This window comes from Eulemur rufifrons, chromosome 7 (assembly GCF_041146395.1).
Source record: "Eulemur rufifrons isolate Redbay chromosome 7, OSU_ERuf_1, whole genome shotgun sequence".
In the NCBI taxonomy this organism is placed as follows: Eukaryota; Metazoa; Chordata; class Mammalia; order Primates; family Lemuridae; genus Eulemur; species Eulemur rufifrons.
This window is the reverse complement of record NC_090989.1, coordinates 144,381,297-144,399,440: the sequence shown is the minus strand read 5'-3', so window position 1 is coordinate 144,399,440 and position 18,144 is coordinate 144,381,297. Positions and strand designations below refer to the sequence as shown.

Genomic DNA, 18,144 nt, shown 5'->3' with positions numbered 1-18,144 from the left:
TCACCTAGTTGATATCACCAAAGCACTTAAAGAACTACAGATGGAATTGATTGAACTCTCAGTAGATGACATTTTAAAGTCATTGTTTGATGCTAAAAAAAGATCCAATTGAAATATGGAAAAATGTAGTACAATACCCACGCCTTTGGCAACATGCCCAAAAAATGCTTTCTTACTTTACAACCATTTATTGCTGCAAATCTACACTCTCCCACCTAACCCCAATCAAGATGCCCTTCACGTCACAAATGACTGACACCGATCTAGAGAATCAACTTAAACTGAGGACCTCCATGCTGCAACCTAGTAAAATGCTTTTGACAAAAAGCAGACACAACAAAGTCATCAAAAGATTAGTTAACTTTAAAATTCATGAATAGCTTTCATTTTTTGCAATTATTAAGTACATACTAGTTAGATTTTTTTACAAAATAATATATATTTTTAAGTATATCTAATTGAAGTTTCTTGAATGTGGCCTTATTTGATTATGACTAAATTAATGCGGCCTTCCAACATGAAAAGGTTCCCCACCCCTGGGCTGGTCTATCCAACTGGAGGCTTGGACACCCTTGAGAATTCTGTTACTTTGTGAAAATTCTAAATATAGTTTTGAAAATCCAGAGTTTGCTTCTAAGAACTCTAAGAACAGAATGCAGCCAGCTCACATCACTTGGGAGTTTGAGGGTTTACTCAGCTAGACTGACAGGCAGCTCTACAAATCTTCAGGAAAATGACTTTTAATGCCTTCCATGCAAGCCAGCTATTTATAAATGTACCCCAAAGTCTGTTCCAGTGGCTCTTCCTTGGTCCAGTGATCAGTAAAGAGGAAAAGGGGTATACTGGTTTTGAGATAGCTGATTAAGTTAAATTTCCTATTTTAGCCAATAAATAATTTTGCCCATGAAGGAAAAAAGTCTCCCTACAACACTACAGATGTCAACGTGAACAACTTTTAGAGACCATGCTCTATGAAAAGGACATTCCTTGAGAGAGAGCCAAGATGGTGGACCAGAGACACCAGCTGCCAGATTGTCTCAGAAAGAAGGAAAAGTTTTAGACAAAAAGGAAAGAAAGAAAGAAAGAAAGACACAAACAAACATAGACAGGGTGTAATTCTGAGGGAAATGTGCCAGAACCTACCAGAGATTCCATGGAAAGAAGTTGTGGAGCAGAACAAGAAGGAGCAAGATATTGGCAGAGATCAACCTGAGAAGCTTTGAGCCCAGCAGAAAGGGTAGGTGGAATAGTTTATTTCTCCATCCCTCATGTCTCTGGCAGTCAGTGGGCTCCCAATCTTCTGGAGAGCCTTTCTACCCTCATGAGCCCAAATGCTGCTGCCACCAGTGAACTGGGAGCTTCTTAAGGACAAAGCACCAGGCTACCAGCACCCTTGGGACCACTTCCCATCACTGCATACCCGAGCTGAGACAGCAGGTGCCATATTGCTTCTCCACCCACCGTGTACCTTTGTCCTCCCCAGGGGGCTTTAGTCCCTCAGTTTTCATCTTGCTTGTTTCCATACAAACATTTCACAACTTTGGCCCAGAATGTGAGAGACACAGGGGGCCAGGGGGTCCTGGGGACAGAGACAACCAGAGTGCTAGCTTTCTTCCATTGAGACTCTTTTCCTCCCCTTCCCATCTCTTGCCCAAGGCTGTCAAGAGAGACAATCGAGCTGGAGCTCACAGGAACTGCTTTCTCCCTTTATTGGTGTGTCCACCACACTAGGACTTCCACAGAATGTGGGGCTCAAACCTTTCCTCTTGAAGACCTACAGTAGAATAAGGGGTGCTTGGACTGTGAGCTCCCTCCTCACCGACCCTCCCATGTGCTGCCTGCCCAGGTGGTCCAGCAGAGCAGGGCACACCCCAAAGCAGAGGGACATCAAACCCACTTGAGTACCTCATAGGCAACTCAGGACCAGCATGCTTCTCCCTAGCACAGTCAGGGATCAATCTTCAGGAACCTGGGGACAGGCACACAGGCCAGATCCTATATCCCAGGACTCAATCGTGTTTGCGGGCACAAAGGGGAGATTTGTGAATTAACCTCAGGAGGTGAGGGAGCCTGCGTGGGCAGAACTGAAAAGATAGTGCAGCATGGGTCCCAGCCACAGCATACTTGTGGGTGAGCTCAGCTATCACTTATCACTTATGGGTGAGCTCTTGCCTTCTGGTGGATGCTAAAGGGAGACCACGGAGCATGGAAGCCAGGAAAGCAGCAAAACCTGCTCCTGACAGCCAGATTGTGAATCTCAGACGGCCCCTTCCTCATAAGCAGACTTTATGGCTAGTGGAGCCACTTCAGTACTTCCCTAGCAGCTTTCCCCAGAAGCTGGGAGCAGACCTTTGACCCCTGCCAAATTAGGTACCTTACCAGCTTTTGTGGAGCCTGAGGGCAGGCTCAACTAACCGAGCCCTGTGCAGCCGCACTCCCCACCTGCCTCTGTGGTGGAGAATATGGACTCATCTGCAAGTCTCAGGGCTCCACTCACCACCTGGGGCATTTAAATGTTTCTCCTAAGGGACCAGAGCCAGTTACAGGTCCCAAAAACAACACGGTAGCTTGTTCCTTCTGACAAGCAACACCTACTGACAGGGAGGTCAATTTGCACAGCCCTTTACAGCATTTACTGACTCAGTCATGTAGGGTGTGGTTGATCCTTACCCACAAGCACCAACTACTGTCTCAGAGAGTAAACTGGGTGTGCCAATACAATTCACACTGTTAAGAAGACCACAGGGCTGGGGAAAGAGAAAGGATTTCAAAGACCTCCATCGTCCCTTGTCAAACAGAGACAGGGAATCTGCTCACACATGTAGCTCACCCTGCTACAGCCTATAAACAACTAGCAAATGAGAAAACCACCACACTAAGGACATCTCTAACCAAGGCATCCATCCAGAACCTAGACTACCATCAAAGCACCTACAAGCAAAACCAAAGGTTCGTAACAAACATATGCTACAGACACACCCCTGTGTGTGAGGGGGGAAAAAGCTCCATCTAAACAAAAGCAAATCCAAAAATAAGAAGTGACAGCTGCCCCAGATAAGAATCAGTCAAAGAACTCTGGAAGTATGAAAAATCAGAGCAAAAGGATACCCCTGAAAGGGAACACCAGCTCTCTAGTAATGGATACCAACAAAAATGAAAATATTGAAATGTCAGATAAAGAATTCCAAATATGGATTGTAAGGATGTTCAATGAAATCCAAGAGAAAAGGGAAAACCAACTCAAAGAAATCAGAAAAAAAATTCAGGAAATGAATGAAAAATTTACTAATGAGATCAACATATTAAAAAAAAAAAGCAGAACTTCTAGAAATGAAAAATTCATCTAAGGAAATACAAAACACAGTAGAAAGTTTTAAGAATAGACTAGACCAGGCAGAATAAAGAATCTCAGAGCTTGAAGGCAACTCTTTCAAATTAATTCAGTCAAAAATAAAGAACAGAGAAATAAGAGGAATGAATAAAGCCTATAAGAAATATGGGATTATGTAAAATGGCCAAATATAAGAATCATAGGCAGCCCTGAGGGTGAAGAAGAAAATGCACAAGTACTGAAAAACCAATTTGAGGGAATAATTGAGGAAAACATCCCTGGTCTTGCTAGAGATTTAGATATCCAGGTACAAGAAGTTCGATGAACACCTGAAATATTCATTGCAAAGAGGCAATCACCAAGACATACAGTCACAGACTGACCAAAGTCAACACAAAGGAAGAACTCCTGCAAACTGTGAGACAAAAACATCAAGTAACTTACAAGGGAAAACCTATCAGGCTAACTACAGACTTTTCAACTGAGACCTTACGGCCAGAAGGGATTGGGGCCCCATCTTCAGTCTTCTTAAACAGAACAACCGCCAGCCTAAAATTTTAAAACTAAGTTTCATATATGAAGGAGAAATAAAGACTTGTCCAGTGAAGCACTGAGGGAATTTGTCAAGACCAGATCTGCCCTGCAGGAAATACTCAGAACTGCATTATACATGGATGAGCACAATAGACACCCATCAGTGTAAAACCACCCAAAAGCTAAAGCTTGGAGCTCCTATAAAACAATAGCACAAGAGGTAAAACAAAGCAAAAAGGCACTACCCAAAATCCAAATTGCCGAACAAAAGGATTCTGTCAGGATTTATATCAATATGAAACTTTCCTGAATTCACTTAGAAAAAGTAATCAACTGTGTTTTATATTGTGGATTTGTTCTTTCAGGCCACAAATATTCATTGAGCATATATCATGTGCCAAATGATATTGTTTGGATGTTTTGCCCCTCCAAATCTCATGCTGAAATTGTTCCCCACTGTTGGAGGTGGGGCCTGGTGGGAGGTGTGTGGGTGATGGGGGTGGATCCCTCATGAATGGCTTAGTGCCCTTCCATGATAATGAATGAGTTCTGGCTCTACTAGTTCATGAGAGAGCTGGTTGTTCAAAAGAGCCTGGCACCTACCCTCTGTCCCTTGTTCCCTCTCTCACCATGTCACTTCCTTCCTTCCCCTTCCCCTTCCACCTTGATTGGAAGATCCCTGAGGCCCTCACCTGAAGCAGATATTGGCACCACCATTCTTGTACAGCCTGCAGAACTGTGAGTCAAATAAACCTCTTTTCTTTATAAATTACCCAGCCTCAGGTATTCCCTTATAGCAACACAAACAGACTAACACACAGCACACTGCATTTGGTCCTGGAGATACAGCAGTGAGCAGGCAGACAGAAATCCCTGTCCTTATCTTGTAGAGGGTTGGGGAGGAGGCAGATAAATTGTTCTAATAAGAAAATAGAGGGGATGTCAGCTGGTGACAAGGCTTATGGTGAAATGTGAGCTGGAGAGGGAGATGAGGTGTGCTGGGACACAGGGTGGTCAGGGAGGTCTCACTGAAAAGGTGACAATCAAGCAAGCACCTGAAGGAGGTGAGGTGGGAGGTCATGTGGATAGTTGTGGGAAGGGCATCCCAAGTGGAGGGAAGATGGAGTGCAAAATTCTGGAGGTGGGAGGGTGCCTGGTGTACCCTAGGACCAGCAACGAGGCAGAGGGACTGTAGCAGAGGAGAGTGGGGAAGAGGAGGAGATGAGGTCAGAGAGCGACAGGTGATAGATTATGAGGCCAGCAGAGCTTCTGGATGGATGTGGGAAGAAAAAAAGCCACTGGCGGGTTTAAGCAGAGGCATGACATGACTTGATTTATACTTTGGAAGGATCGCTCTGCTGCTAGGTCAAGAATGAACTGCAAGGAACTGGGGCAGAAGCAGGAACTCCAGTGAAGGGACTGCTGCAATAACCCAGGTGACAGATGATGACACCTTAGACCAGGGTGCTGGATGTGGAGGTGTAGAAAGTGGTAACATTCTGGGTTTGTTGTGAGGGTGGAGACATCAGGTTTGCTCACGGGTTGGATGTGAAGTGTGGGGAAAAAGAGAGGCATCAAGGATGACCCCAGGTTTTTGACCTGAGCAACTAAAGGATGGATCAGCCCTCTACAGGGACAGGGAAGGCTGAGGGAGAAGCAGGTGTGGAAGGGTACTGTCAAGAGTTCAGTTCTGGATAATACTGCGATGCCTGTTAGGCATCCAGGCAGAGATGGCCTAAAGACAGTTGGCTATCAAGGCCTGGAATTCACTGCAAAGGTCTGGGCTGGAGAGAAAAACTTGGTGGCATCAGCACAGGCTGCATTTAAAGCCACGAGTCTGGGTGAGATCTTGGAGGCTGGTGTAGAGTATAGGAGGACCTGGGCCCTCTGGAAGTTGGGGAGGTAAGGGGAAAAGCCAGTGAGAAAGGTGAAACCAAGAGAATGTGATATCCTGGAAGCCAAGGAGAATGTTTCAAGGAGATGGGCAGCAGTGATCATATACCAGTTATCAAGCTTCCCTTGAGATAAACATTGATTCAGGATCGGGTAGAGTTGCATATTTTGCACATGAACTGGAGTTTCAACCTATACTTATGTCCTTTATCTTCATGCATCAGTAGCCCTTTGACAATCTTTATGAATGCTGTGGATCTCAGCAAAATGCATTCAGACACACACGAGACTGCAGACAGCTGCTAGAGGTTCCCAGATCCAGAGAAGTCCATCTCAGGAGGTGGGTTCATAACCAACCCTTCCCCATCCTCAAAGAGGACTTCCTATGGCATTAACCAAACTGTCTCAAGGCAGAAATTCAGGTATCACAGGTCTCCCTGGCTTTCCCAGATATGTTTCCAAAGGGTAGAATGAGTTAGCTTTTCTGGGCCCCCAGGCTGGACGTCAGGGTGAGGTGGAATACAAAATTCAAATGCACTGGCTCAAGTCCGAGAGCAACGGGGAACTCACCATCATTTCCTGGACATGAAACATCTCTGCGCCACCAGACGAGAGGCGACTGGGGAAAGAGATGCTGATAGATGACCCAGGAAGGGTGCTCGGGCCAGTGTTGTAGACCTGTGGGTGTGGAACACACATAGCAAGTTTTAATGGAAAATAACAGATCTTCATGTCACATCATGCAATATATACTCTAAGATTCTTTGAAATCATATACAGAAACTCTAGGGTTTGGATTTAGGTCAGGACTTGAAGCGAAATACTGAATGATGGGAAATTTCAACAAAATTGAAATCCTTCTAATACCTACTTAAAAACCCCAAACTTTCAAATTACCTTATTCCCTTTTAGAATTTTCTTGTTTTCTTTCTTCTTACTAAAATTATATTTCTTTTCACATACCTAGAAATTTACTCATACACTATTACTATGATGTCTGAGTGGGAACCCAGACATCGTAATATACTCTAATAGTTCTCAAATTCTAACATAACATCAGAATCATCTGAGGGATTTGCTAAAACACAGAGTGGGGGCATGTGGTGAGGGTCATGCCCAGAGTTTCTGTCACAGTAGGGCCAGGACGGGCTGGAGGATTTGCATTTCTAACAAGTTCCCAGGAGATGCCGCTGCTGCTGACTCAGGAACCACCTCATGAGAACCCCTGAGCTGGTCCAACCTCTTTCTTTTGACAGTTTGAGGTAACAGAGACCCTCAAAGACAAAGGAGGTCATTCTTATAGGAAGCTCTGTTTTTACCACACCAGTCAGCTGATTTGGTTTCTAGGCAATTTGCAGCTCCTCACTTGCTAATATTGTTTGATATCTGTGCACCTCCTTTCTGTCCTAGCATTTGGTTCTAGAAAGTCTTACATCTCTTATCTTCCCTACCATCTCTCCATATTCTGTCTCCAGAAGCCAGTCATTTCTTGAGAAATGAGGGAAAAGCTGGTGGCCACAGAGAAACTAATAAGGGCAAGGAGGTAAAGGAAAGGATGAACATGAAACTCAAGGAAGAAATGAAATATGAAGGGGAATAAAACAGATGGGTAGGTCTATACAGCCAGAAAGTAGATTACGGTTGCTCAGGGCTGGGGGCTAGGGAGAACAAGGAGTGTGACAGGCAGCATGACAGGCTCCCAAAGATGTCCATGTCCTCATCTGTGGAAACTGAATGTTACATGGCAAGGGGGAATTAAGGTCACTAATCAAGTGACCTTAAAATAAAGAGGTTACTGGGCTGGGTGTGGTGGCTCATGCCTGTAATCCTAGCACTCTGGGAGGCTGAGGAGGGAGGATAGCTTGAGGTTAGGAGTTCGAGACCAGTCTGAGGCAACAGCGAGACCCTGACTCTACTAAAAATAGAAAAAGTTAGCCAGGTGTGGTGGTGTGCACCTGTAGTCCCAGCTACTCAGGTGGCTGAGGCACGGGGATCACTTGAGCCCAGGAATTTGAGGTTGCTGTAAGCTAGGCTGAGGCCATGGCACTCTAGCCTAGGTGACAGAGCAAGACTCCGTCTCAAAAAAATAAAAAATAAAAGAGGTTATCTTGGATCATCCAAAGGATATTCCACATTGCAATAACCACAAGGGTACTTATATAGGGAAGAAGGAGGTAGATGAGTCAGAACGAGAGAGACAGCATCGTAGCAAAGATTTGACCAGCCATTGCTAGCTTGGAAGATGGAAGGCAGCCATGAGCCAAAGAACACAGCTGCCTCTAGAAGCTGGAAAAGGCAAGAAATGGATCCTCCCCTGGAGCCTCCAGCAAGGAACGCAGCCCTGCCGAGACTTTGATTTTAGCCCAGTGAGACCCATTTTGGACTTCTATCCTCTAGAACTGTCAGATAATGAATTTGTGTTGTTTTATGCCACTAATTTTGTGGGAATTTGTTACAGCAGTAATAGAAAATTAATATAGGGAGTGACTGCTAACGTGTACAGAGTTTCTTTTTGGGGTGATACAAATGTTCTAAAATTAGATTATGATGATGGTTGTTCAACTCTATAAGCATACTAAAATAATTGAATTGTATATGTTAAATGTGAACTTTAAGGAATGTAGTAGTATCTCCATAAAGGTGTTATTTTTAAAAAGATGAGTAAAATATATATAATTCTATTTGTCAGTTAAAAAATAAATTAAAAAGAAAGTTGAGTAGGAAGCGAGTAGGAGAGAGGAAGAAGTGAGATGCTGCCTGGTAGCCTGGGGACTAGAGAGAGAATTCAGACTCTCTGAAGCTGAGGTCAGAAGGGCAAAGCCACAAAAAACCGGTGGAAACCTAACCAGGCCTCTTCACACGTGACAGCATGTATAGGGATCTAGCTGCAGTGAGCTCTTCCCTAGAAAACCGTGCCTTCATTTGTAATAGTTGGTTTGGCTTCAAAGAATAAATAAATTAAAAAAACAAGATAGAACAGATGAGTGGTTGTTGCCAACTCTTGATTTAAAAAAAATGCACCAAAAACAACACCCCTAAGACACAAGAAAAGGAAAGAGTATTGAACCACAATTGAAATAACTAATTTGAAATGAAACATGAGAGCACAGAATTGAGAAGGAATCTGACATGTCTGGGAAATCCCCATTCAAGCATGAATGGGGTGAGCAAAGGAGAAAGCACTCTGGTTTACACCATTTCGTTCTTCAGAGCCAGGAGGATGGCAGGGCTGGTATGACTATATTTTTAACAAATGTCTTAATGTTGGATTCTCTGCAAACGTTCGTGTGCAACATCTACGTTATTTTTCACCATTGTTTTTCAGGCGGGAAAATGCTTTGACTCCTGATGCCAAAAAAACCCATCAGTGGCCGACAAATTTCATGTCTCTGCTTAAAAAAACTGTGATGAAATGTAGAGAGCAGGCTGAGACTAGTATTTCTGCCCTTCTTCCATCTGCAATTGTAGTGGAGCTTTTAAACAATTAGGTAGCTTGTTGAATAACAGATTCTAAAAGATACAAACAAAATCTGTTCTTATGGAAAGTCTTGTAGTCTTCTTCAGGAACGGTATTGCTAGAACAAGGAAATACAGAAGGGCTTTCTCCTTATTTCTGGCCTTCTCTTCTCCCACCGTTTCCACCACCAACCTAGACAGTGACCTTCCTGCAGGATGACCATAATAACAATAATTGTACCAATAACTGAGTCGTCAGAGAATTCTCAGGGAAAAGGTACGCTTTGCTAATACAGAGGGATCTCCTTCTAATCAATGGCAAACACCATCAATTGTTCAGACCCAGCTGACTGTGTCAGCTCTGGATTGAACACTGCGCACTTCCCCCGACGATGGATCGAGGAAGAGTTTATCTAAGGGGCATGTCACTCACTCACTCCCCAGGGCCAGATTCTCTAGCCCGGGTCCTATTTCAGGTCAGATGTGAGGAAAGCTATTTGCTTGAATACCAAACTTTAAGCTGCCTGTAAAAATACACTCAGAGAAACAATTAGAAGGATAAATTGCATACCCTGGGGTTTCTTTCTTTCTTTCTTTTTGTTCAGAGAATGATAACATCCAGTATCTTTCATATAACTGCTATTCTTCTTGCCCTCTTCTTTCAACACCCTCACCATCTTCCTTACAAGGTCTGTGTAATTCGAACCCTTCTAAATAATTTTCTTGACTGTATCTTTTATTCTAAGACACCTCGAAAAACTCAAAGAGTAGGAAAGAGTATAAACAACTAAAATGAAATAAATCCACCCAGTCTTTATCTGTTTTCTATCCAATTACAAAAAGTAAAGGAAAAAAAAACTAACTCTCAGAAGCAATTCAGAAACACGGAGGTGCTGCTCACAGCAGCCACGCCACAGCCTGGAGAGCAAGCTCTAAGCCCAACTTTCCCTCTCTCTGCTGTAAATCCCGGGCAGGGCGTGACAGCTGGGGCTTAGCTGGTCGGAGGCGCATCCTCCCCGGGCTGGGGACATGTGTTATCTATCATGGTTTCTGAGGGCTGCTGCTGGGAGAACACTCTGGAGAGAGGAAGACCATTGTTTGCCAGAGCCCACAAATGTTTTACTGCCTCTTTCTCTGGACCCTCACCCTGTCATTATTCGTCATCCCCTAAGTCTACCTAGGAGAGGCCACAGGGAAAGAAAATAATAATTATTTGGCCACAGCAGTGAGTGCCAGAGTGGGAAACCATCCTCTCCACGGGGAAGGAAGGAAGAGGCAGGGCAGAGCTCCGGGCGCTAGAACTGGGGAGCTATGAGATGTGATTTCCGGGTTTCGGTGCATTGCGGGCGAGGCGGGCCCACCTCCTCCTTCACTTCATCCGCATGGCCGGTGCTGGGCCGCACGGGGCCCGGTCAGTGCCCGATGGGTCCTGGCCCCAGCCCCACCTCTCCCAGTGCTGGGACCTTCAGCATATCCTTTTTGCTTGGGCCCACATTTCCCTGTATTTGTCGACTGAGGGGGATGCCCTGGATGACGCTGAGGTCCCTCTGCCTTTACACTCAAACATTCTCAGGTTGAATAGTACTGGCCGGAGAATTCACATCTAAAACAGCGGCCAGCAAACTATGGCCTGCAGGCCAAATCTGGCCCGATGCCTGCTGTCCCACAGCCCAGGAGCTAAGAATGGTTTTATGTCTTCAAATGACTGGGAAGGAAAATCAAAAGAAGAATAACATTTCATGACATGTGAAAATTATATGAAATTCAAATTTCAGCGTCCATAACTAAAGTTTTATTTCTGTGTTATCTATGGCTGCCTTTGCTCCACAGTAGCATAGTTGAATAGTCGCCACAGAGACGTACGCCCCACAAAGCCTAGAATATTATACTCACCCCGTGAAGTCTGCCAACCCTCAATTAAGAGAAGAAACAGTGTCCTTCAAGAGGCCCGCAGTCCGTCCCGAGTGGACATGTGGGAAACGACACTGGTGCAAGTGGGGTGAGCCAGCGGGGGCTCAGGGAGGGCGGCACACTTCCTCCCACGGGCTTTACACGCGCTCACGCTGCTCTGCTGTCCTGAAAGACACCTCTGAAAGGCCAGTCCCCTGTGGGAGGCCTGGATTCCTGGCTGAGTCAGCATGACGACCCCAGGAGGAAGGGGACACAGCAAATCCTCCGAGGCACCCTTGTCCAGAAGGTGCAGAACGATGAAGAACAGAAGAGCGGTCCTTATGGGACCATTTGGGCTGGGCCTAGGCCTCAGCCTTTGGAGGCCCTCCTGGGGAAGACTGAAAACTGACGTCCATCGTGTGCAGTTCTCCTCCCAGGTCTTGAAGAGCAGAGGGGTCTGCACAGCAGAGTACCAGACGGGGAGGCATTCATCCTCTGTGTGGTTACAGATCACACACACACACACACACACACACACACACACAGGCCAACCAGGCTGGGAAGGGTTTCTCCTGAAAAGAGCCTGGCCCTTCAGCTGTCCTTCAGTAGGAGACCCATCCCGTGGGCCTTTCTGTCATCCCCCAGCGGCAGAGGTGGTCTCCAGGGTTCGGTACCTGAAGGGTGACATTGATGGGCTGAAAATGACACTCCAAGTCATCCAGCTGAATGAAGTTGGACGCGTCCACAGACTCGCCGTACACGAAGGACGTTGGAGACGTGATTCTGAAAGAGGAAAGTACGGGATCTGTCATTCCCACCCACAGTCGGGCACCCACGGTCACTGCCGTTCCGAAACCCAACATCAGTCTCTGTGGAATCCCGTGTCTCCCAGCAAAGGCTCTCCCTCTGCAACCGCCACTCTCCTTCCCTGGGAAAGGACACAGCCAGACTGTGCCTTCTGAGCAGACGTCCCTAGCAGTGTCTTCTCACTTCTTGGTCATATCAGTAAGCCACACAGAGAAATATGTAGTGAGATTACATTTATACAATGAGAAGGAAGACTAACTATGATGGCTTTGATTTTTTTTAAAAATGGGACTATAAAAGGATACATTCTCTGTTTTGCCATTTGAGAAACATTTTATGGATCAAAGAAGAGGATGATAAGCTTTTTAAAATAGTTATGAATGAATTATATAGTTGGCATATCAAACCCCATTCTGTGACAAATCCATTTAAAAAAACTCAAATTTGCCAGACTACCAAGATTACCAGAAATTAGGTATTTGAAAGCTGAGTCTGTTTAATGATAGCATTTTCCCTCAGATTTCAAACAGAGGCTACATAAGAGGTGGTAAGAATTCAAGCGCAGTTTGTAGCACTGCTTTCAACATTGCTTGTATATGAACATCCCTGAGAAGAAACACAGCTCAGACTGACACTCCCAGACAAATAACAAATTCTGGATGCTAGAAGCCACCCACTTACCTAAACACAACAACGTATGATTTAGGGGACTAAGTCTGAACGGACAGCAACTCATCTATTTTCAATTTAAGTGCATTATTTTTACGATGTAGTGAGTTTCCACCGTTATCAGATGGCAAGAACTGTTTTAGATTCCTGACAAGATCAGAGGTGGACTTGTTTGTTTAACTGATGGCTTCATCAGGGGCTATTAACACCTCACGATGAGGCCTCCTAAGGCTCAACAACACGATCAAGTGTGTGTGTGGGGGGGAGTATTTTCTCTTTGTCCCCAAGGATAGGGCTTGGTTCCCGGCGTATTCTCACTGCGCCTCTGATGAGACAAGTAAATAAACTATACAGTTAAAAATAGAGCTGTGAACAGAGGCAAAAATATGCTATTTTGCAAACATATTCCACCAGTGCCTCATGCCTAAGAAACACGATCAAAAATGCCAAGAGCCCAGGAGCAGGAAAGCCCAGAGATTCGTCCCGCTGGCTCCGCGCGCAGCACGAGCGAGTCCAGGGATGGCTCCTCCCACAAGGATCGACTTTCGAACTCTAGCCAAGGCCAGGACCCAGAAGCACTTGAAAACTGAAAAATGAGAAACTGTGAACCTCCAGAAAGTTCAGCTTGCGTTTGAGTCCAGGGTTCAATGGGTCCTCACTGGATCTAAACTAATTTTGCAAATCTTTTTTCCACTATCAAAGAGGTATGCGCTCTGTTTTCTGAAGCTGGAAACAGGAATTGAGTTCTCATTTTTCCAGGCCGGGGCTTTGGCTGAAAACCAACCCGGGTTGTTTCAGGTCCCCACAGACCGCAGCCACAGCCCTGCTTTCCAACAATGCCAGCAGCACTGAGTGGCCCTGGACGTCACCCGGACAGACGGTGTGGCTGTCGCGATGGTTAACCTGCCTGTTCCAGACCATCACAGACATCAGGCGGAGCAGGCTCCGGCTCTGCAGAAGGAGTTAACAGGAACGAGCAAAGCCAGTGCTGACTGTGAAGCTAATCAGAAAGGCAGCCCTCCTGTGAGCCGGGGCTGGGGACACATCTGGCTGTAACCTCTGGCCCAGACGCTTCTGGCTGAGATTTTAATCCCAGGAACCACACTGCCTGCTACCATATGGCATTCTAGGCGGGGGTCGGGGGGATATATGCATATAAAGGTGTACAGAACATTCAAAGAAACGATGGGGCTTAAACTTGTCATCAAACTTCTCTGTTATCTACCAGGTGGGTGGGTAGCTGCGACACAGGAGAAAAGGAGTGAGGAGGGTGCGAGTCACTGCAGTTAAAGCTTCATTCTGCTTTTCCAGGCTGGGACGAAGGAGGCGAGAGGCAGAGCCCCTGGCTCCTGGCTGGCTACACACACAAGAGAAGCCCAGAGTTCCACTGGAGGGCACCCCTGCGTTTTGGCAACTCAGGACTGGGCTACTCACCCTGTGATGGATGTGTCCACTTCGTGCATCAGCGGCACCGTCAGAATGAGCGTGTTGTCATGCAGAGATCCAGAGCGCTCCACGTTGCCACTGTGCGGGGAGAGGAGAATGAATGAGCACCAGCCAACACCAGTTACCTGCAGTGGGCTTTCTTTGCTCCACCCTAGAGTTGAATCTCCAGGGCAGTCGGCACCTTATTGTCCTCAGTTCTGTTTTTGGTCCCTGTACAGAGTCACAGAACGCATTCCATTGTCTTAGTTGTGATCTACTCACAACGATGTGAGAGCAAGTAGTTTATTTGGGAGGCAACCCCAGGTAACACCAGTAAAGAGTGGAGAAGGGAGACAAGGAGGGGATAGAAAATAAAAGGTATGTGACCCAGGAGGGTCATGCTGTAGGCTTCGGGGCTCAGTCTCACTGGGGACTCTGGGACGCAGTGTCCGTCTTCCCAACTGAGGGCGTGGGAGCCAGGCCTTTATCCACTGGCTCCCAGAGCTGCTGCTGCTGCTGGGAGGGGCCATGAGTTCCCTGGCACCTGCCCTGTCATGTAGGTGAATGGGCCTGGCCAGAGGAAGCCTGAGCAGGCGCTGGGAGCTAGAAGCTGTTTGGTGGGTGCGTGGGAAAGTGAGCACTGAGGGGTTATGGGTGGGGCACCCCTTGCATGTGCTACTTTTATAAGTGCTTATTCCATGAAAATTGGACCAGTGAAGTTAGAGCACTGCAGCCAAGAGTGGGGTTGCTGGGCCTTAGCAGCTATCTCCCACCTGGAGGGATCACCAATCACCCACGGACAGCTGAGCCCAGGAGAGAGGCCCTGGCCAACCCTGCCACTGCACACATCATGCACGCTCTCGCTACAGACGCTGGCTGCACATGTCCACATAAGGCATCCCCCTCGGGGGAGAAAGCTCAGAATGGGGACTCCTGTGAGGCCATTCTGGAAAGGCGACCACAAGGAAGCTGATGCTGTTGAGTGGCTGCTGTGTGCCAGGCACACGCTGGCATTTCTCAGCATGATCTCCCTGGGAGCTCAGTGTAGCTCCTGAGGGAGAGGGGCCGCCCTCCCTTGACAGGTGACGAGCAGCTCAGATAGGTTAGGTAACTTGCGCAAGGTCCCGCTGCAAACCAGACAAAGCTGAGATTCTGACCAGCCTGGTCAGACTCTAAACCAGGGCTCTTTCCACTGTCATTCTGCTCTTGATACCAGGTTGGGGGGCGGGGGTGGGGCAGGAGGAGAAATAGAAGAAGAGAGTAAAAGGGACATAAGGAAGAAAGAAAAGACCTAGCTTCCTTCTTTTATTAAATTTCAAATATGAACAGTGATTATTATTCCAGAGAAGCGACTGCCTTGGGGAAGGGCATGGCGATTGGGTGCAGGTTGCCGAACCCTGCAGTCACAGCTGGTTCCACAAAGTAACTGGGGGATCCCAGCTGAAAACCGAGTTCATCCCCAGTGGTGGAACGTAAGAGTCCCCCAGACCTGCTGAGGTCTGGGTGCAGCTGGTCCTGACCTCTCCCCACCACACCATTCCCTGAACATGTGCAGAATTCCTGTCTGCTCTGTGCCCTGCCGCTGCCCCTTCCAAGCCCTGCCCCACTGCCTTCCTCTCCCATCCAGCAAGTGCTGAATGGTAACAGCTTAAATAGCTCTCACATCCCCTCTCCTTCTCTCTCCTATTGTTCTGGAACAATGGTGCTGCCCCTGGCTCCTCATCTGTCTTCCGTATGTGGGGTGACATCAGTCCCTCGCTGCAATTTGCAGAAGCAGCAGGATCAGGTGCCCCCATAGCCTCACTCCCTTGCTCTTCCTTTCCCAGGGGGTAATAAAGCTTCAAGGTCACAGCTGGGGGCAGACCAGAGACGACCCCCCTGTGGATGGGATGGCACCACCCTGGCCCATTCCCTCCCTGACCCAAGCTTCCTGCCAGGTCTTGCCCTGCCATTTGTTTGGCTGCCGCAGCCGCTGGTGGCTCAGGTCCGACAGTCTCATCTGTCATCGGGTGACTGTTCCAGAATGAGCTAATTTGAAAAGTTGAGATAAAGAGGCCAAACATCAAAAGGCTCCCAGTCATTCCGCAAGCTCGTGAGCTGGGATGCTTTCCAGGGGTCTGCAAAGCCAGGCTGGTGGCTGCTGAGAGGAGAAGTCTCGAGAAACTGCTCAGTCTCAACTTTATGTCCTCCTAAATCTACAAGCAGGCAAGAGACCTTCAAAGGGTGGTGACGGAAGAAAGGAACGATTGATATTTTAACTGCAGCTCTCAAGATAAGGAGCTTTAAGGATCCTTCCGTCATGGCAGGGAGTCAAGTGGTGTGGGTGCCCTCTGGGGCAGTAAGACCATATTTTTGCCAACGCCTGAAAAGAAACGAGTGCCTGGAGTGTTCTGTTGTGGTCTCCTTAACATTTGTGATTCAAAAAATTAGAAATCCTCATATTATTGAAGGTATAAAATCTGGACCTCTCCTGATGCTATGCACAGTGTCATGTACACAAGGGGACGTTCTTGAATTCAGTTAGGTTACTGGCATTTTCTTGTGTGCCTAGCACTTAGCACCGCAGTTGGTAAATAGGAGGTGCATAATAGATGTTTACTGAGTGAAAACGAGCCCAGCACAGAGTAAGGGATTAGAAATGGTGGCCCCCCAGCCCTGGTTACTCATTAGAAGCACTTGATGAGCCCTTTCAAAAATCCCAATGCCCTTGTCTCAGCCCACACTCTGAGGTCGGAATCTCCGGGGCAGAGCAGGCAGGGGTAGTTCTCAAAGCTCCCCAGGCGATGTCGGTGGGCGTCCCAAACCAGGGCACCACTGCCCCGTGGACATGTTATTCCAGCAGATGTATCTTTCAGGACTGTGCTATTTGCTCCCCGCTCTCTCTGATCCCTCTGATTAGCCCGGAATGAGGCTGAGAGGCAGGAAGTTTCTTCTTTTTGACAAGGGAAATCTCTTCCATGCCATGTTCCTTCCCAGGAACATTAGCTGTCCCAGGTGTGGAAGGATTAGCAGAGCATGTTGATGGATCTGCTGGGCAATGGTGAGTTTTCTGTAGGCCCAGGAAGTGGCAGGAGAATGAGAATTTTCCTGTTTGAATGGGCAATCCCCGCCACCTCATTAAATTCAACAGTCTCATACTCTGTGGCCGAGCTGTTGCACTGTGTCACTCCCCTTCTCAAAACTTTCAGCAGCTCCCACTGCCTTCAGAATGTAGTTCAGACTTTTTGAGGCTATTCTGTCCCCTGGTCTAGCCCAGGCTCTTCCTCCAGCCCTATCTTCCACTGCCTAGAGTGCTCCCCATCCTCCTCCTCAGAAGGCTCGTGAATCTCCTTTGCCAGTGCCCACCCTCTACATGGTGTGACAGGGCATGTTGCACCACGGATACTCTCACTGCTGCGCCTGTGTGGCTTTGGCCTAAAAACAGACTCCTCTCTTTAAATGCCACTTCCCCAGGGAAGCCCTTCTGGATTTGAGCAATGAGAATGGAGTCTCCTCTCCCTATGCTTTGCGTATCTATCAGATCATAGTCATGTTTTATGTGAACATAGATTATGTGATCTTGAAAATAGTGTGAATAGAAAATAACCAAATCATAAAAAAAAAAAAAAAAGAAGAAAGAACCAAATCTTGTGGATGACTAAAAAAGTGGCTAAAGAGACATTATTGGGACAATTGGTGTAACTGGAACATGAACCACAGATGAAATAATAGTATTGTGTTGATGTTAAATTTCCTGAATTCTATTAACTATACTATAGTTACTTAAGAGAATAACTTCATTCTCGGGAATGCACACTGAAGTATTTACCGATCAAGGGGCCTGATTTCTGCAACTTACTTTCAGATGGTGTTAAGAACAGAAATTATACATAGATAGAAAATAATAAACCAGATGAGGCAAAATATTAACATTGGGTGAATCTGGGTAGACGGTATATAGGAGTTCCTTGCACTATTCTTGCATTGTTTCTGTTAAGTTTAAAGTCATTTCCAAATAAAAATTTAAATTTAAAGTTTGCCTTGGGTATCCAACCACCACCCCAGTCAAAGCTGTGTCTCCCTAGTCACCCATCTAAATACCTCTCCCTCCATCCAAGCTGTCAACCAGGTGCTACCTAGATGTCCCTTCGAGGCAAGTA

The 18,144-nt window shown here is 46.7% G+C and overlaps 1 protein-coding gene across 1 annotated transcript in view; it reads right to left on the bottom strand.

The window, feature by feature from the left end:
* The window catches only part of ITGA9 (integrin subunit alpha 9), a 323,466-nt gene that overhangs the window by 48,021 nt on the left and 257,301 nt on the right, over positions 1-18,144 (bottom strand). The window contains exons 21-23 of the mRNA XM_069475539.1: positions 14,015-14,104; positions 11,779-11,887; positions 6,329-6,436 (exon numbers count right to left, since the gene is read on the bottom strand). Coding sequence (XP_069331640.1) covers positions 6,329-6,436; positions 11,779-11,887; positions 14,015-14,104 — 307 coding nt within the window. The remainder of the gene's footprint in view (positions 1-6,328; positions 6,437-11,778; positions 11,888-14,014; positions 14,105-18,144) is intronic.